At 40.1% G+C, this 20,375-nt stretch overlaps 1 protein-coding gene across 6 annotated transcripts in view; it reads right to left on the reverse strand.

Annotated features, from left to right (window-relative positions):
• The window catches only part of LOC143880411 (E3 SUMO-protein ligase SIZ1-like), a 63,960-nt gene extending 45,005 nt beyond the window's left edge, over positions 1 to 18,955 (reverse strand). The window contains exons 1-6 of one of the 6 annotated variants that reach the window (XM_077383396.1): positions 18,817 to 18,955; positions 18,343 to 18,421; positions 13,875 to 13,955; positions 4,771 to 4,813; positions 3,330 to 3,408; positions 319 to 481 (exon numbers count right to left, since the gene is read on the reverse strand). In XM_077383396.1, the coding sequence (XP_077239511.1) occupies positions 319 to 481; positions 3,330 to 3,408; positions 4,771 to 4,813; positions 13,875 to 13,955; positions 18,343 to 18,366 (390 nt within the window). In that variant the 5' untranslated portion in view covers positions 18,367 to 18,421; positions 18,817 to 18,955. Of the gene's footprint in view, positions 1 to 318; positions 482 to 3,329; positions 3,409 to 4,770; positions 4,818 to 13,874; positions 13,956 to 18,342; positions 18,790 to 18,816 lie in introns of those variants that run through there. The other 5 variants (XM_077383397.1, XM_077383399.1, XM_077383398.1 and 2 more) reach the window with 5 other exon arrangements.
• Positions 18,956 to 20,375: the final 1,420 nt, after the last annotated feature.

Consider the following 20,375-nt stretch of genomic DNA (forward strand, 5'->3'; position numbering starts at 1 on the left):
GGAGATTAGATATGAGTTACCCAACCAGATAAAGATATTTGGAGAAAATACGACTATGGCGATTTCGAATGATCACCCATCTACGCCAAAGTTTTTAGCCAACAAAATGTCACAAGATGTATATTTACAATCAAAGAAACAAAGAAAAAAAGATAAACCATAACACATATTCATCATAGAAAACATGCTATAGGAGGAATAACAGCAAAGTTCAGTCGTCCAACTGGCTTCCATATTAAAAACAAGAACCAAACAGCTAGCGAATTAATGAATATTTATATAAGTCTTTTAGGGCCATGATAAAATGCATGTTATTACCTGAATCATTGTTTCAGTCGGTAATGAACTTCCACATGGACATCGGATCTTCCTGGGCGATCGAAAATCATCTACTTCCTCTTTCGGCTTCAATTTAGCCAAATTGGAACCATTCTGGCCCTTTGATGCCAAATCGGTTGCCCCGTGAACTTGCATTTTCCTACTAGGAACATTGAAAAGTACAACCCGCCATTAAATCGAAGAAAAGTGTAGGTCAGCTTCAAAAAGAATGGTAAAATAAATAAAGAAAAGGCACTTCCAATGTTGTTGATGGGTTTTTCTTTTTTTCTAAATGGTAAATGGTACTTCCGCCGTCACAGGCAAAAACACATGCCCCAAAAAATTGAAAGCAAAAAATGACAAATATTCATGAACTCAAGGCTTAAAAAAGGGCGGCCCAGTGCACATCGTGGGGTCTAGGGAGGGCTAGATGTACGCAGCCTTACCCCTGCTTCGCAGAGAGGCTGTTTACGTAACTCGAACAGTCGAACCCGTGACCACCAGGTCACAATGGAGCAACCTTACCGTTGCGCCAAGGCCCGCCCTCTGTTCATGAACTCAAAGCTTTATTTTTATTTTTATTTTTTTTGAAAAAGAACTCAAAGCTAACATAGTAGGCCCACTAATAAACAATACTCTATAACTAAAAATACTTGCTAGAATCAAAATTTGAAAATCCAAGGTCTTTATGTCAAGGTTACCAAAATCGCATCCTGAAGATGGGAAGCACACTTATGAGGAATCGCATTTTAGAAGCAAAAAACAAGACATTTCCCAAAAAATAGGGAAGTAAATTTCCAATTCGTAGGAAGTGCATTTCCCAATTTTGGGAGGTGGATTTCATAATTCTTATTTTCTTTTCTATTTTTAAATATTTTTCTTCTCTTTTCATATTATTTTTACGCAATTAATCGTGTAAATAATTAATCATTTAATCACTTAAGTAATTAACCTTTTAATTGTCCTTTTTAGACTTGAAAAAATTGTGTATCAACATTGATATTTGATATTTTGGTTAATAGTTGGGAGCTGAATTTGCATGTAAATTGGTTATATTGGTTTGAATTAGGATTTAATGTTAGTTGAAATTTTGATTCATTTATCGTGGTTTGATTGGATTTGATTATGTTGCTTGAAAACACCGATTTACATGCTTTTGAATTTTACAAATATTGAAAAATATATTAATAAAATATTTTGGCGAATCCACGAATCATTCTTTTAGAGGTTTGCCGAATCTCACACTTGATACCCATGTTGGATTCTGAAGCTCGTACCAGTACTAATTCAACATAGGCTTCCTCCCCTTCCGAGAGCCCTCAAGGCCTCAATTGCCGTTTTTGCTTCCCGCCTTGCCAACTATGGGTTATATGGCTTATAGTTTATATATATAGCCTAAAGTTTATGATACATTAAAGTTATCAGCAAATTGTTTAAGTCTCATTGGTTTACCTCACCATTCCATAAAATATATGCACGCGCACGCGCGCACACACACAAACACACACAGACGAGCAAGCTTCAAGTTTATAATTTGTAGGCCTGTTTTGATCAATTCAAAACAGTCATTTTAGGAAAAGGTATAAAATCCATTTAAATAGTGAAATGCTTCTAGAGTTCCCACCCAGTTTGATGATGCAGAGTGTTGCAACTCGAGTCGGGCGGGTTGGGTTTTCTAGAACCCTACCCTACCCAAGAAACAACCTCGGATCGGGCCGGGGCCGGGTTTTTTTGGGGAAAACCCGTGATTCTTAAACCCGGCCCTACCTGAGATAATTTCTCGGGTCGGGTTTTTCCGCATTGCCGCCTCCAATTTCATGCAATGCCCTCCTTTTTATTCCAAATTGTCCTAATTTACTCTAAACCCACTTTAAACCTGATTTTAACATGTTGATTGAAACATGCTGATAAGTGATATGATTAGACAAAGTATGATTTAAACATTTTCTAATTCTCAATGAACTCGTTAGTGGCCAGACTGATCTGTAAGCTTTTAAACACTACTCACTAAATATTTATGCAAAACACAGGTTCTGAGGTTCGATAAAAAAAGAATGCAGTCATGGCCTCTATTTGCCTATAGAGAATGACATAAAATTATTTTTGTGGTGGTGATATAGTGATACGTATCCTACAAACATGTACATGAATGGAAAGCATGAATAAAATAGGCAATCAAATATGAGTAAAGATGCCACTGTAAACAAATTAAAGAACTACAAAGATTATTTTATGGAAGAAATAGACCTTCTTATGACTTCGATAGCCATCAGAGCAATAGGCAATTGAGGCATAAATGCGAGAAATAGACCTTCTTTCATTCGTGTCTTACACTCTTACTGTCTTGGTGAGATGAGAAATGAGAATTACTAAATTATCCATATCAATGTTATTATTTATAACTTATAATATTAAAAAAGGAATAAATGCAGGTTTTCGGGCGGGCCGGGTTTTCCACCTTTAAAACCGGCCCAACCCGAGAATCACTCGGGCTTTGGAAAAGTAAACCCGGCCCAACAACTTACCTGGCCACTTTGAACCCGACCCATGCTGTTTTCGGGCCGGGCTGATGCGGGCCGAGTAAAACCCGACCCAAGTTGCAAGCCTAGGACTTTTCCAATTGCTCAGCACTAAAATATGAGGTTTTTCATCTATATTTGGGCATGCAGTAAGAAGATAATGATTCTGTTACAGGTGTGAAGTTTTGCAACAAGAAAGAAGATACATCTAGCCCTCCCCAGACCCCGCAATGGCGGGAGCCTCTTGCACTGGGCTTCCTTTATTTTTATATAAGTAATAAAATATCATCCTATCGAAACTATTAATTATTTGAATGCCTAGTGTTCTACAAATGACCCAGAAAACAAAATCTAATTGAACATATGCAGAAGAGAACCAATAGCAGTCCATGCCTTGGAAATCGCCAACATTCCTTAATTAAGAAAATCATAACCTTTGAATTCCCTATCTACTTTGGACTAAGATGATGGATATGAAGATATGACTATCACCTGTATGTATCATCAATTATTTTTGCAACTCCTTCCTTCCCAATAGAATTTTTTTTTGCCCAAACATGCAACTTTGAACCTGCATAGAAAGGAAAATGCATATGATGAGTAAAGATAAGGAAGCACAGCCTTGTTGCTACATTGGGTGCAATATGGAAAAAGCATAAGATAAGGAAGCTCAGCCGTGTTGCTACATTATGTGCAATATGGAAGAAACATAAAAACGGGATCTTTCGTGATAAGAAGTGTGGTGTTTCTAAAGTTTAAAAAAAAGAGTAATTATTATATCAATTCTTGGGCTAGTGAATTAGTATCTTTTCTAGGGATGATTTCAATAGGTCATAACGTATAGCCACATGACCCCTATGAAGACCATCCAGTCGGTTCACCCCATTTGACTCTCTCAAGTTGAGCTTTGATGGATCGTCCTTTGGGGTTGTTTGTAAGGATTGTGAGGGGCTACTAGATTGGACATTTTTGAATCTACTATTGGGGTCAAGAACTCCATGGAGATTGAGCTTTTGGCTCTTCTTCACAGCATGAGATTGTGCAACCCAAAAGGGGATTCTTGAACCGTTATTAGATAAATTTCCAATGGATATGGCTACACATGGGGACTCGTCGATCCAACCAAGAAGATCACTAAATTATGCTTGGATAGGGATATTTCTCTTCGCTTGTGAAGGAAGCCACTGGGTGGCTAATGGGTTAGCTAAGCAAGTTGTGAGAGAGGGGTCATGAGAGTGGGGAACATGATTCTTTTGTAATTGTGGTGGTTTTTGTTTCTATTGTACATCTTTGATCATCTTATTTCTTTGCTTCATCTAGTAAATCTCTTTTATTTATTTAAAAAAAATAAACCGAACAGATGGCACTAGAATTCAATATGATGAAATATTACAAGTCATGCAGTCGAGACAGAGCATAAATATACTATAAAAACATAAAAATATTGATCAAAACAAAAGTAGGCACGACTATAAAGATAGAGAAGAACAATTTGCCAAAAATATCAATCAAATTTATGCTTCATTCAGCAAGAACAGAGAAGATAAATAAAAGAATAGGCTAAGCTGATACTGAAAACATTGTTAGCAAAAGTATCTCAAATTAAAAGCTCAACATTAAACAAACAACAATTGATTGAGCATACTCTGTGAAAACATGTCAAGGAGCATATAACATACACTCACCAAATTTAATAGAACAACTCATTTGGAAGAAACTTAGTACGTGTGAGACAGTCTTTTGCATAAAATCTAAAATATAAGTGCAATGCTAAACTGAAAGGCGCCCTTGTAGCTGTTTTTTAGCAAGGACTCCCTTCATTTTAGCATTCCTCATACTATAAATAGGTCTAACAATTACTAGATGATGTTAAATCATAGTATTGCTCGTCCCAGGGGGGAGATGAAAGCAAGAGTCAGATCAGTCAAGTTACCTTGTTCATCAGAAAGTACAGATAAAATCCTGTCCGCTAGGTCCTGTTCAGCATACAAGAAATGGCACTATGTTGGAGAATATGTAAAAGAGAATGCAAAAACAGGAGTCCATTCCAGTCGTAGACTTTAAATGTACCACGACTACAGGAAACAAAACAGTGACCATATATGCTAAACCAAAAATGTAAAGAACAATAGAGAAGAATAATGAAATCAAGATACGACCAAATAGCAACTAAAGTCAACAAAAACAACCAAAAACAAATGAAATTGTTGAATGCATTCATGCGCCCTAGAGGGGCAAACTTGTCGTAAGAATATACTTATATATATAACATATCGTGAAAGGGAGAGAACGATCTTTTTTTCTCTCCCTCGCACACCTCCTCTTCTCTCTCTCTCTCTCTCTCTCTCTCTCTCTCTCTCTCTCTCTCTCTCTCTCTCTCTCATATTTCGACTGTCTCTCTATATCTCTCACCCGATCTCTCATCTCTACCATGTAGTTTGACAACATGGTATCAGAGCCGAAGGTGGATCTCCCTTCGACGGTACATCTCATCCATCTTCTTCTTCAAAGGTACTTCTCAACCCTAGCCAACTACACCCCTCTCTTTTCCTCTTGCACCGAAAGCAAGAATCATACCACTATGCCAAACACCCTTTTTCCTCTTCTCTAAACCTTCCCTCACCCTCTTGTCCCTCACCTAAACACACCCTTTCCTTAACCATAACCCTAGCCGGCAGCCCCAAAACCCTAATTGCACGCCCCACAACCCCAATCGCGACCCCCTTCTCTTGGTCCTAATCTTATCCCCGCCCCCCTCCCCCCCCTCTTACCGCTAACTGAACATAAACCCTAACCCTAGACTCCCTCTATGTGATTTTTCGCATAATCCTCACCCTCGACAAATCTGTTATTCTCTTTATATATATATATATATATATATATATATATATATATATATTTATTTATTTATTTTTATTTTTTTTTTTTTTTTTGACATCAAATCTTCTTCCAAACTTGCGTTTTCGGACAAATCAGTCCCTTATCTTTCTTTCTTTATGATCTAAACTTGTTCTTCCCTCTTTATTTATTGTGTTTTTAATTCCGGGAAATTAATTGGTGGTTTGTTCTTGTTTCCTTCATATGTTTGGATGGTGTTTTGATCCCTTTCGTGTCCCGGAACCGAATGTTGATGCCTTCCAACGAGTTTGTTGGTGGTTGCATTGATATGTGGGATGTGGCCTCATTACTGTCGATTGTTGTTGATGCTATTGTGATGATCGACTCGGTTGTTGTTTGACGTATTGGTGGTTCCTTTTTTTTGTTGTGACTATTGGTTTTGTGGTGACTACCTTTGTGGTGTGCTTGATCGTGGTTGTGTTTGTAGTTGGTGGGTGTGCTGGAGGTTCTGTGTGCTTCATGTTGGTGCTATTGTGGTTACCGAGACGAGTGTTGGGCAACCAGTTAGAGGATATCACTAGTGGTGTTGTTATTTGCAGTCTTGATATTTATTTTCTTTGTGTTGGTGGTGCCTTTTTTTATGGCTTCTGAGGACCAATCATCTCAGCAACATCTCAGCAGACTGCTGCCCTCAAAGTTGATGAGGTCCGCTCTTCGTCGTATCATGCCCAGTCTAGTTATTCGCATGTGGAACCACCTCTTCAGATGAATTCCATAAAGTTGGATGGGACAAATTACCCACCATGGAAGATGGCGGTATACACTTATCTTCTTGGACGTAGAAAAATCAGTTTTCTTGAGCGCCTACCTCCAGCTAGCAACGACCCGACTTATGATCAGTGGCACGAAGATGATGCGACTTATGGATCCCCCTATTGCCACTTCTTTGATGTATCTTCAGTCGTCGAAAGAAATTTGGGAGCAGACGGCTACGATGTATTCTGGGATGGATAATCTTACGCACATATGTGATCGTTTATCCGAGTGGTTTAGCCTTCAGAGAGGAGACAAGCCGGTGGACAGCCACTACATGGATTATCTAGCACTTTGTCAGAAGCTCGATCAATTGATGCCATTTACTACAGATCATGTCGTACTTAAAAAACGTCAGGAAGACTTACGTGTTGTCAGATTTCTTGACTCGTTAGGGTCTAATTATCTCCAACTCCGACAGCAGATTGTAAGTTCTGGCTCTATTCCCACTCTTGCAGATGTCTTTTCTCGGGTTGAGCGTATGCGGGTGGTTCAGCACCGTGAACCTATGGTTGATGCATCTACTCATGTTACGTATGTCCGGGGTGACCGTGGTCATGGAGGTGGTTGTGTTGGCCATGGTCGCAATGGTGGTGACCGTGGCCGTGAGTTAGGGGGAGGCCGAGATGGTGGGGGCCGGGGATGTGGGTCCCGTTATTGCACTCACTGTCGTATGGGCGGCGGCCACAGTATTGACTATTGCTATGATTTGCATCCCGAGCTTCGTCCCTACAGGCCTGCCAGTGCTTCTGCTATTTCTGAGAGCTCTTTAGCTGCTGCTGCTCATCCTCCGCCTGTGCCTTCTGATACTCTGGTGGTCTCTCATGCAGAATATGATGATCTTCTCCGTCTACGGGACAAAGGAAAGCAGTTGTCTGCCACTTTTGCCCAACAAGGTAGCCCCTCATGTTTTTTGTCTGGTACTTCCTTTGGATCATGGCTTATTGATTCCGGAGCATCTCACTATATGACTGGTAATCCTCACGTACTATCTTCCTTCCAGTCAATTTCTTCTGTGGGCCCTCGTTCTGTTACTCTAGCTAATGGGACTACATCCCCTGTCTCTGGGGTTGGTGTAGTCTCTACATCGATGGGTATTCAATTATCCTCTGTTCTTTCTGTCCCATCTTTTCCTGTTAGTTTGTTATATGTTAGCCAGTTAACCAAGTCTCTCAATTGTTATATTTCATTTTTCCCATTTTATTGTGTCTTTCAGGATCTGAAGACTGGGAAGAGGATTGGCTCGAGCCGTGAGATTGATGGCCTCTACTACTTAGATCAGGCTACTGCTGGTGTTGCTCTCCGTACCTTTGTGGATGCCTATCAGTGGCACTGTCGTCTGGGCCACCAACCTACTGATAAACTTAGGAAATCTTCTTTTGTGTCGAGTCCTGTCCTGTCTTTTCATTGTAAACTTGTGAGTTGGGAAAACACCATCGTGAGTCCTTCCCATCTCGTATTAGTAGTCATGTGTCACGACCTTTCGAACTTGTTCATTCTGATGTCTGGGGTCCCTCTCGAACTGCTACTTTACATGGCTTTAGATATTTTATCATATTTGTTGATGATTACTCACGAGCTACTTGGTCGTTTCTACTTAAAGATCGCTCTCGAGTTTTTAATGCATTTCGTACCTTTTATTTTGAGGTTGTTAATCAATTTAAATGTTCTCTTAGTTGTTTGCGTACTGATAATGCAGCAGAATATTTCTCTATGGATAATGGCTTTCATTCTTTCCTTGACTCTCGTGGTATAATTCATCAGTCTTCATGTGCCTATACGTCGCAGCAAAACGGAGTTGCTGAGAGAAAAATTCGATACTTGCTTGATATGACACGCACACTTATGTTTCAGATGAAGGTGACAAAGATATATTGGGGTGATGCAGCTCTCACAGCCTGTTTCCTAGGGAATCGTCTTCCATCATCTGTTTTGTTAGGGAAGACTCCCTTCTCCATTCTCTATCCTGTAGGCAATCCATTTCCTTTAGTTCCTCGTGTTTTTGGGTGTATGTGTTTTGTTCATAGGTTGAGTCCAGGTCTTGACAAGTTAGACCCTCGAGCGGAGAAGTGCCTCTTTTTGGGTTACTCTCGTACCCATAAAGGTTATAAGTGTTGGAGAATGTTTGTCTCAGCAGATGTCACATTCTTTGAGGACAAGCCGTTTACTTCTGATCCTACGCCCTTGCCAACTGACATACCCAGTCTGACATTTCCTCTTTCATTTAGTCCTCTTGTGCTAGCCCCTGTACTTAATACAGAAGTACCCACAGGACTTACCGGTCAGAATTCTACTTCCGAGCCGCAGACTTATACTCGAGGGCCACGACAGATTGTTCTCCCTACAACCGAGGCATCATCTCCACCAGTTGATCCTCCTCCACAGTCGAACGACCCCGCTTCAGGTTTTTCTTCTCCTATCTCTGATTCTCACATTGCAACACGTACTAGATCTCACATTGTTGCTCATCCCATTTCAAAGTTTGTTTCTTATGAACGTCTTTCACCTTCATTCGCACATTTGTTTCTAGCCTATCGTCTATTACTTTGCCTAAGTCGGTTACAGATGCTCTCAACCATCCTGGATGGCGAGCAGCCATGGACGCTGAGATGGCTGCACTTCACAAAAATCAAACGTGGCAGTTGGTTCCTCTCCCTTCCGAAGCACGACCTGTTAGATGTCGTTGGGTGTTTGCTATAAAGTATCTTACAGACGGGTCAATTGAGCGGCTAAAGGCCCGCCTTGTCGCTAAACGATATACACAGACGTTTGGTGTTGATTATCAGGAGACCTTTTCCCCTGTGGCCAAGATTCCTTCTGTACGTGTCTTGATCTCTCTAGCTGTCAATCGAGGCTCTCTGCTATATCAACTTGATGTTAAGAATGCTTTCCTACACGGTGACCTATCTGAGGAGGTTTATATGGCGCAACCTCCTGGGTATGTTGCTCAGGGGGAGATGTGCTCCTCAGTTTGCCATCTTCGTAAAGCCCTTTATGGTCTGAAGCAATCACCTAGGGTGTGGTTCGGAAGGTTTAGTACTGATGTTATGCGCTTTGGGTTGAAACAATGTGTTGTTGATCACTCACTCTTCAGTCACAAGTCTGTTGCGGGATATATCCTTCTGATAGTGTATGTTGATGATATTGTAATCACAGGAGATGACAAATCTGGCATACAGAAATTGAAGTCATTTCTTCAAGGAGAATTTTCTACCAAAGATTTGGGCTCTTACGATATGTCCTTGGTATTGAGTTAGCATACTCTCGCTATGGACTTTCCATGTCGCAAAGGAAATATGTGTAAGACATTTTAGAGGAAACAAGTTCAATGGGAGTGAAACCTGCAACTACCCCTATGGACCCAAATGTTAAACTCCTTCCAGATCAGGGAGAGTTGCTGAATAATCCGGGTCGATATAGGAGGTTGGTTGGGAAACTAATTTATCTAACTGTCACTCGTCCAGACATATCGTTTGCAGTTAGTATGGTCAGTCGCTTTATGAGTTCTCCATGAACTTCCCACTGGGAATTTGAAGGGTACTCCAGGGAAGGCTTGTGCTTCAAGAAATATGGTCATGAGAAAGTTGAAGGATTTAGTGATGCAGAATGGGCAGGATCTCCTGCAGATAGGAGATCAACTACTGGATATTGTCGTTTGTAGGAGGGAATTTGGTGTCATGGAGAAGTAAAAAACAAGACGTTGTCTCCAAGTCGAGTGCAGAGGCAGAATATCGTGCTATGTCTTACACTAGTGGGGAGCTAATCTGGCTCCGCTCCTTCTTATCAAAGATTGGGTTCTCATCGATGTCTCCAGCACGATTGTACTGTGATAAAAAGTCTGCAATACATGTTGCGACAAACTCTGTATTCCATGAACGAACCAAGCACATTGAGGTAGATTGTCACTTCATTCGGCATCGGACTCAAAGTGGTGAAATTTAGACTGTGTTTACTAGATCTGCAGATCAGCTTGCAGATATGTTTACCAAAGCATTGGGATCAGCAAAATTGAAAGATTCTTGTAACAAGCTTGGAATGTACGATATATATATTCCAGCTTGAGGGGGAATGTTGAATGTATTCATGCACACTAGAGGGGCAAACTTGTCATAAGAATATACTTATATATATAACATATCGTGAAAGGGAGACAACGATCTTTTTTCTCTCCCTTTCACGCCTCTTCTCTACGTCTCTCTCTCTCTCTTTCTCTCATATTTTGACTCTCTCTATGTCTCTCACTCGATCTCTCATCTCTACCATGTAGTTTGACAACAGAAATCATCTATAGAACCTCGTAAAGCATATCCAGAAAAAAGGAGGAAAACATCATACGCAATAGAACCAAAGAGGTTACCAAAAACACGACACACAAGCTGAGGTCAGCACCGGTCAAGGTGAAGCCTAAAAGGAAATTTGCGAAGAGATAGATAAGGTATAAAAAAAAGATGGAACAAAATCGACTATAGCAATAGGATGGTGAGCAGAAAATGAGTTACAAATTAGAGTACACAACTATACTCTACATAACATAATACTTAGATGTGTTGTGCATATATGTATGTGTACACATAGAGAGATAATGATGAGTTACAAATTAGAATACACGAAATTATACTCTACCATAACATAATACTTAGATATGTGTTGTGCACAAAGTTATAAATTCCGTTTCATTCGACATTTCGTATTGGTGACCGGAACGGAACATTTCGGTATTTCGTCCATTTCGTTCAGCGTTTCGTTTGAAACTTTTCGTTCCGCTACGACGAGGGAAATTTTTTTAATAATTAAAAATATGAAAAAAAAATCCAAAAAAAAACAGAAATTGTTAGAAAAATATAAGAAACAATTAAATGAACAAAATATGTAAAAGATCCAACATTTACTTAAAGGAAAATCTTAAGTGTGTTGACTAGTGTCTGACAAGATAAAACAAATTTACAGACCAAATTATGAAGATTTTTTTACTGGACTTTTCGGATTTAATAATGTTTGGCCATGATTGAATTTAGGATTTTTTAAAATTAGAAAAATACCCCATTCTGTGGAAGTTATGGAAGTTAGGATTTTGACCCAACCCATTTTTTCCGAATTTTGTACTGGAACTATAAAGTTTTTTTTTTTTAATGGTAGAATTCATTAAAAAGACTGAGGCGGTCAGTACGTACAAATAGAAAACAAATAGTACAAAGAAGGCAATACACCCTCAAGGGGGAAGAAAATCAAATTTCTCCAAGGACTCCAAATCAACCCCCCTTCTAGCTTGTGAATCCGCCTCTCCATTTGCCGATCTCCTAACATGATTGAACCTCACATGATAGTCTCCGATAATATCAAGGATTTCATTAAAAAAATCTGCAAACCTCCACGGGAATTTATGAGAGCCGGACAACCCTCGGATGACATTTTTGGAATCTCCTTCCACAACAATATTATTAAGATCCGTCCCTTCAAGCAGCTTAATACCTTGATGAGCAGCCCTTACTTTAGCCTCATTCGAATCAGCAGTCCCAATCGGTCCGGCAAAATACCAAATCACTACACCCAAATCATCCCTTAAGAGGCCACCAAAACCAGCAGGACCGGGATTACCACTACTAGATCCATCAAAGTTAAGCTTACGCAAGCCATACCCCGGAGGTTCCCACTCTTGTACAGTATTATTCCTCCTGTCACTACTCGAGCAAACCTCTAACCATCCATACCATAGATCAAAAGCCGAGACATACTGAAACAACTGTAAAGACTTCGCCCAAAAAATTGTTAACAGCGTTACTTTGGAAGCAACTAATGTATCACTTTTAAAAATGCCTCTAAAAGTTCTAGCATTTCTTTCTCTCGAAATCGACCAAATAACAGCAAGAAAAGATAGCTTACACAGAGGTTTCCCCTTCAAACCCCACGAGGCATATTGCCAACTCTCTAAAGCCTGTGCCGTGTCCCTCGGAAAAACCCACTGCACCCCAAACCTCCCCAAAACTTTCCTCGCGAAGCTACAATGAAGAAGCAAATGGTCCGCCGATTCTCCATCTTCTTGGCAAAGAATACAAAAATTAATAATGATCATCTTTCTATCTCTCAAAAAATCAATCGTTTGAATCCTCCCTAATAAGGCCGCCCAACCAAACACAAAACCGAAGCTGGGGCAGGAATATCCCAAACTTTGGCAGTCACAGAAGAAATCGGAGAAGGCAATAACTGATTGTAAAATGATTTAGGCGAAAAGTCACCCCTCCATATCTTGGTGTCCGCCCCATCCCTCTTAAGATAACACCTTTCAAGAGCATCAAAGAGCCTAGAAACTGGAACTAGAAAGTTGACATTTTATCCTTTCAAATTTGGGTCTTGAAACTATTTTTAATAGATCCAAATGGGGGCGGGGGGGGGTATTCCCTTATTTACATGTAAATCTTAAGTAAATTTACTTAAATGACTTTACATGTAAATTTTGAGAAGAAAAACGAAATGACTTTACATGTAAATTCTGAGAAGAAAAAGGAAGGAAAAAACTGAACCAAGAAGAGGAAACAAGAGAAGATGAAAAAACACAAAAACTGGGGAATTCCGGACAAAACATGGCAATCCGCCTGTCTTGTCTGGAATTCCGGATTTCAACACTAGAAGGGGCAGTCATCATTTCCCTGTGTGTGTGGATATATGTATGTATCAATTTATGTATGTAACTTATATGTGTGTGGAATTGTTTCCTAATCAGTAAGCAAATAAATGAGAAACTTTTATGTAGCATTAAAACATTAACACTAATTATACATTACATAATGCAACAAAACAAGTCGCTTACAACGCTAACACAAGTCCACCTGCACATAAGGGCGTGTGCATACGACTGCACATGCATGGACATCACCATGCCCAAATGGAAGTGAGGGAGAGGAAACCATGCATACATACCGCAACATCAAACAATGATGCATATATGTAGCACACACATAACATGAATTTTAGAAGGATCTATATAGCCAAGGAAGCCATCTGACGACCCAAATCACAGATCACTTGCTACATAGGTAATGCCCATAATGCCATACACCATAAGCAGGAACTGATCTCGTGAGCAGCCACGTTCAAAATCACAGATCCAGAGATCTGTGATCGTAGATTTACTCAAACATCTCAAGCATCAACAAAAACATAGGGTTTAAGAGATGAAAAACTATAACAAATGCTTAAAAAAACATAACAAATGTTTCAAGAAATGGAAGGCATAGATCTATAAATTGCAGCTACAGAGATCTGTAATGATTGATTGCTCTAAATAGTTCATGAAATCAACTAGCCGAGCATCCATGTTAAAGAGGCAATAGTTTCGTAATAAATCTTCCAAAATAAAAGGCATAGATCTCTAAATCGCAAATAGCAAACCTGTTTTTTCCCATGTTTTGGAAGACCTAGCTGAGTTAGGATATCCTTAAGCTCTTTTATTCTGAAGTATGCTAATTTGTCCTGAAATAAAATCGCTCAAATTGTTATACGATATAACAAATCACATACCTAATAACAGCATATCCGGGTCACAATCATATGCAACACCAACAGCCATCGTTGGGAATAAAAGCAATACTATCAGAAACCATTTCAAGACAATTTTAATGCATGGAGATCGAATTCAGGAAAACATTGCAGTAACTCGCTGCACCACCTGGTAGTTGTTCTACAGAATACACTCTTCTTCTTCTTTTTTGAATGGCAACACTACGCTCATTTATTTTCCTTTAATGTTTCAATAACTGGAGTTAGAAAGAGATGACACAAAGTTCGAACTGTCTGAGCAGAACTCCGATAATGCCCAAGATTATGACGAAGATAATAATAAACAGTAGCAATAATAACAACTACAAAATGGATTTAAGAGATGTTGAAATCATGCATCTTAAGTAGAACCTGATTGCTTAATAATAAAAAAAAGGGTGGCCCAATGCACGAGGCTCCTGCCATGAGGGGTCTGGGGAGGGCTAGATGTACGCAGCCTTACCCCTGCTTTGCAGAGAGACTGTTTCCGTGACTTGAACCCGTGACCACCAGGTCACAATGGAGCAACCTTACCATTGCCAAGGCTCGAACCTGATTGCTTAATTTTGTTCAAGAATCATTTTACACACAAATATAGTAACAACCAAAACAATGCTCAGATTTTCAGGCTGGTGACGATTCAACAGAATGTTCAGCTTTTTAGAAGCACGGGTTGGCGAGAATTCGCCCAAGTCTTAGAAACTCAGAACTATAATGAAGATGGAAGAAACTGAGATATAGCAGCAAAAACCTAATCCAAGGGGATGAGATGTCATCTCAGCCGAAGCAGTGAAAGAAGGATCTTAAAGGGGGGAAATTCCTCGAGAACCCACGATCCAAATCCCAAGAAACTGTTACTTCAAACGGATGGTAGGGAAAGACTTCTTTCTCCCAAGTCTCTTGCAAGTACCCATGTTCCTTGTCGCCAAGGTCAATAGGGACCCATCAAACCAAATATCCTCCCAGAACCTGATTACCTCACCCCTCCCAACCCTAAACCTAGCTTTTGGCTCATATAGTGTACATCCATTACAAATGGACCGCCATGCCCCCGAACAAGTTCATTGTGGATCTATTATCAATAAAATCATTGTGGAAGTAGCTGAAAAGGCCTCTAAGATGCGTCTCTTTACTGAAATTTCTCTTCAAAATATTATTAATGATTGGTTTGAGGCAAGCAAGAATCCCCCCTCCAACCCCAAAAAACCGACTATAATTCGTTAGGCAAACTTTGGGGTAGTCATTTCTGTTGTTGATGGTAAAACTATCTTTGCTTATGCAAGTCATTATAGTAATTGTCGAGCAATCGATGCTAAAGTTCTATGCTATGTTGCATTGATTCTTTGCCCCCCTATGCCGAATCCGTGTCGACACGTTCGACATGCGAATTAGACATAGATTCGCGTGGTACACACCCGGATTCTTGTCGTAGCAGTATCCCACACGAATCTTTTTTTTTTTTGGGCGAATCCAACACATCGTTGTCTACTTGTCTCTTTTAAAATGTGAATCCTGTATATTTTCCCTTTAGACTCGATTTCTTATACCAAAGAACAACCCAGCTCTCTCTCTCTCTCTCTCTCTCTCTCTCTCTCTCTCTCTCTCTCTCTCTCTCTCTCTCTCTCTCTCTCTCTCTCACACACACACACACAATAAAAACCCTAGCGCATTGATTGTCCACCCTTGAACATCGACCCTTCCCTCTTATTCTTCTACTCGCTTAATAAAGACCCTAATGCCCCGACACTCCACCCTCAAATGTTTTTCATTAATATGTACACACACACACACACACACACACACACACACACACACACACACACACACACACAGAGAGTTAATTTTTTAAATTTCAAGTTTTTATTTTAATTTTATTTAATAAAAATTACCGAATCCATGAATCCTAGTTTTGGGGGTTTGCCAAATCTGACACCTCAGATCCGTGACCGAGGAAGTCCCGAGAGAGATACAAGATAAAAACTAAAAGGTACAAAGATCGACAAAGACGGAGTCTCAGGGTGGAAGATAGTCAAACTGTTCCAAACTCTCCCTAAAGACTCCATCTTTGGCTACTCTCTTCATATGATATGCCTGTAGACGAGAGCCTCCAATGAAATCCTGAATTTCATCAAAGAAAGCCGCAAATCTCCATGGGGAGGATTGTGACCCGTTAAACCATCTAATGACATTTTTCGAATCACCTTTAATCTCCACCCTAGTTAGGTCAACGTTAAGAAGTTTTATAGCATAATGAATGGCTCGAACCTCCGCCTCATTCGCGTCCGAGATCCCAATGGGACCCGAGAATGCCCAGATCACTCTCCCTTGGTCGTCCCTTAATACCCCTCCAATACCGGTGGTCCAGGATTCCCCATACTAGATCCATCAAAATTAAGCTTAAAGAAACCCTGAGCATGAGGTCCCATACTCGATCCACCTTCGGGCTTCCCCTATCTCCATTGCAAATCACCAACCACCCATGCCACAGATCAAATGTCGATACAAAGGCAAAATTGGGAATGAGTCTCACCCAGGAGTTAATAAGCGCAATAACTTTGTTGAAAAGGAAAGATGGCATCCTAGAAAAACCTTTGAAAACCCTACCATTTCTTTCGCTCCACAGAACCCAGACTATAGCTAGAAAGGAAGTCCTCCATAGGATTTTACCCTTACCTTTCCATGGACACCACTCCCAGTGATCAAACAGATCTGATAGCTTTACCAAAAAAACTCATGGTACACCAAATCTAGATGCCAACCTATTCCAAATCTCTTTTGCGACCTTGCAATGCAGAAGTAAGTGATCCACCGATTCCCCCTCTTCTGTGCAAAGAGCACAGTGATCAACGATTATGATATTCCTCTTTCGCAGGAAATCCACCGTCTGAATTCTCTCCATTATAGCCGACCATGCAAAAGTTTGCACCCGGGAGGTGCTTGGATGCTCCATACCTTGGGCAAAAATATCCGACAACGGCTTAGAGTCACACCATGCATCCAACCAGAATCTAACACGATCCCCTTTGTATACCCTGGATCTTATACATTTATCAAATTTCGACTTTAACTTCAACACATCTTGCCATATAGTGGCACTTTTCTTTTTATAATTGTTAACTGATTCCCATCTGCCTGCCGCAGAACCATAGTTGCTTTCAATCACTTTCACCTAAACCTGAGAGCCTTCTTCCCTAAATCTCCATAGCCACTTTCCCATCAAAGCCTGATTTACCTCCTTGATTCTGCAAATATTCAGACCACCCGCTTTGATAGGCTTGCAAACCTTTTTCCAACTGACCAATGGAATGCCTTTCTTTTCATTTGAGCACCCCCCCCCCCCCCCCATAAGAATCTCCTTTGGATTTTTTCCAATCTTAGCACCACACTAACAGGACATTTGATCAAAGAAAGATGATAGATGGGGATATTAGCTAAAATGTTACTGTTTTTCACCCTTATTTACAAAATTTCTACCGAAATGTTAAAGATTTCCACTGAAATTACTAGAATTTTATACATTTTGGTGGAAATTTTTGTCAAAGTTTTACATGATTTCGGCTCAAATTTCAACCAAAACCGAAATATGGCCGAAACCGACATTAAAAACCTTGCATAGGATGAAGAAAGTGCACTTGAGGCAAAGGTGCTTGAAGTTACCGCCATCAGAGAGCCTGCCTCAATCCTTCAACGTGAGGACGAGTGGATAAAGATGTTTGTGGTACTATGCACTTGATGTTTGCCAGTGGAGTTAGCCTGATTTCAGTGGGGCTGGTTTCGGTTGCAATTGCTAGCCTTCACAGCACAAGGAGAAAAGCTCTCCACCACATATGGGTCCACAAACATAAGAACCGACCTACAATCCTTCCATAGGCTTTGGAAAAGGAGAGTTGGGGCATCCGTCGATCTGTCTGAATGTAACTTCATTGAGCTGGATGTGGGTAGAGTTGGATTTTACCTTAAAAGGTAAATCCCTTTTTTGTGAATTCGGCTCCAGTCATTAATTCATTCTTAAAATCTTATATTTCATAGTTAAATCCAACGTCGACATGTCTCGTGAAAATGAACAGTAAATAAACTTTTAATGCTTCGTTATATCACAAATTTCCCTATTATCTAACCAAAAAAAGGGAGATATACCAGCTACAGTTGACCAACAATGGATCATTCAGCAATCTCAGCAAACCCAACAAAGAACCATATCTAAATCAGCAGGCAATACAATTGAAGCAACACAACAACGACGTAGACTCATAAAAACAAAGAAATAATGAATAAAACAGAAACACCACAATACACAATCAATTGAACAAGGCAGGACTACCTTGCAATTGGATACCAAATCCATAGCTCCGAATCAAGCCGACAATTCGCAGCGGAATCACCGTGAAAAGTGCTCCAATCTGATGAGAAATTAGGTCAAAGGCATGGCAAAAACAATCGGAAAATTTTCCCAAAGAATCAAAACGGCAATTTTCCGAAATTCAGATGAGAGGCAAAAGGGGAAATCAGAAAATCAGATGTACGGAAAACCCTAGAACGAGGGTAAGGATGGAGATGAAAGAGAAACCCTAAAATTCAAAGAAATTTCAATCAATAAAGAAGAGATATAGATCTACTCAATGTATTGTTTATAGCATCAAAAAAAAAAGGAGAACAGAGATCGATCGAGAGAGAGAGAGAGAGAGAGAGAGAGAGAGAGAGAGAGAGAGAGAGAGGGTTTGAAGAGAATTCTCATCTGAGAAAGAATCGATCAAAAAATGGGAAGAGAATGAAGAAAAGAGAGATGGAGGAGTACCATGGCTCGCAATTCTAACGCGAAGAAATACTTCAATGAGATAGCGGACGTATACCACATTATTCAAATCTGGTTTAACCCCCGGCTCGAGTCCGCGCTACTTCCTCTTTTCGGCTTTCTATGAACAAGGAGAGAGACGTGCTTGTTCAAACAAGCTAACCTACATGCCAGCGAGTAATGATTGGGGGACAACGTGGGACCCACCAATATGGGACCCAGTAGGATCCTCACATACGTCACCCTATGAGACTTTGCAGAAAGTCACTCCCATCATGAAGGGTAAAGGCAATTTTTGGGCCCCACAAGGGCATGGCGGGCATGCGTGCGACATCAAGCGTCTTTGATCTCGTAGAATGCCATGATACATCTGACGAGAAAGATGATAATCAATGGTTTAGATTTTCTTATGCACTGTTTGGTTGCTTGTGGATGGGTGGGAGATTAGGATAAGAAGTCAGCGGGAGATTAAAAAGGAGATCAACAGAAGATTAGTTAACGGGGAGATTAGGAGAGGATGTGGGGAATGTTGTATTGTTGCTTTAAGATTTGTGGGAGATCTCGCATACGTCTTATCAACTCTATTTCTCCAAGATTTTCTCCTCAAATTTCTACGTTTTGGTAAAATTTGGAGAGCGAATTTAGAGGCGCTACATTACCCCAACCGGTCAAATACCCCATAATTGCTAAAATGGCGACCAGACAACCTTCGGCAAATTAGGAGATCTTTCCCCCATATTTTTCTCAAAAATAAGTAACCAAACAGAGCATTAGTGAAACCCTAAAAGAGGCTTGATCAAGGTTTAGTGGATCAGAGGACTAGGATCATCTGATAAGTAGTTCTCAAAGGCACTTAGGAGGCCTTATCATTGAAGTTGGAATCAATTGATCTAATCATGTAAATAAGTCATAAGTAGGGAATCTATTACAAGGAGAAGTATCCTTCTAGAATGAGCATAAAGTGGACATTCTCTCTAGCATTTTTCGGTGATGTTGTAACCCCTGCCAAACTAGGGGTGTATTTTTAAATTTTGAAATAAGAATTAAAAATAGGGTTACTCTTGTCTTAAACATAGTTATTAATTCGGGGTCCAACACATGGTAAAATATGAGTTGGTGGGGAACACAGGGAAGCACATGTATTCCTATTAAGCCCAATTGGAACTAGCACACGTGCATCTAGAGATGGCTAGATTCTCATCGGTTTCGCCTGTGGAGGGCGGGATACAGTGACCTAACAAATTACAATTATGATGAATAATGAATGGTCTTGATCCACTTGATTAGAATGGACAGATTTGTTGACTGACAGTGTTTGTCCATTTATCCCTTTACTTTTGGATGGGTTAGGATGATCCTATGAACATGATTTTTAATACACCCTATCCATGTAAAGGCCTTCCAAATGAATACTTTGGATCACCCGAAAAAAAATGTGGGACCCATGTGTTAGTAGCACTCAAGTTCGTATAAGCTATATGAGCTCGAGCTCACGGACAATTTTCCCATAAATAAATTCAACTCTAACACAACAATTTATAGGCTCAAATCTTGATACTCTT

This window comes from Tasmannia lanceolata, unplaced genomic scaffold (genome assembly GCF_043159265.1).
Source record: "Tasmannia lanceolata isolate RefF3 unplaced genomic scaffold, GAP_Taslan_0.1 ptg000006l, whole genome shotgun sequence".
Taxonomy (NCBI): Eukaryota; Viridiplantae; Streptophyta; class Magnoliopsida; order Canellales; family Winteraceae; genus Tasmannia; species Tasmannia lanceolata.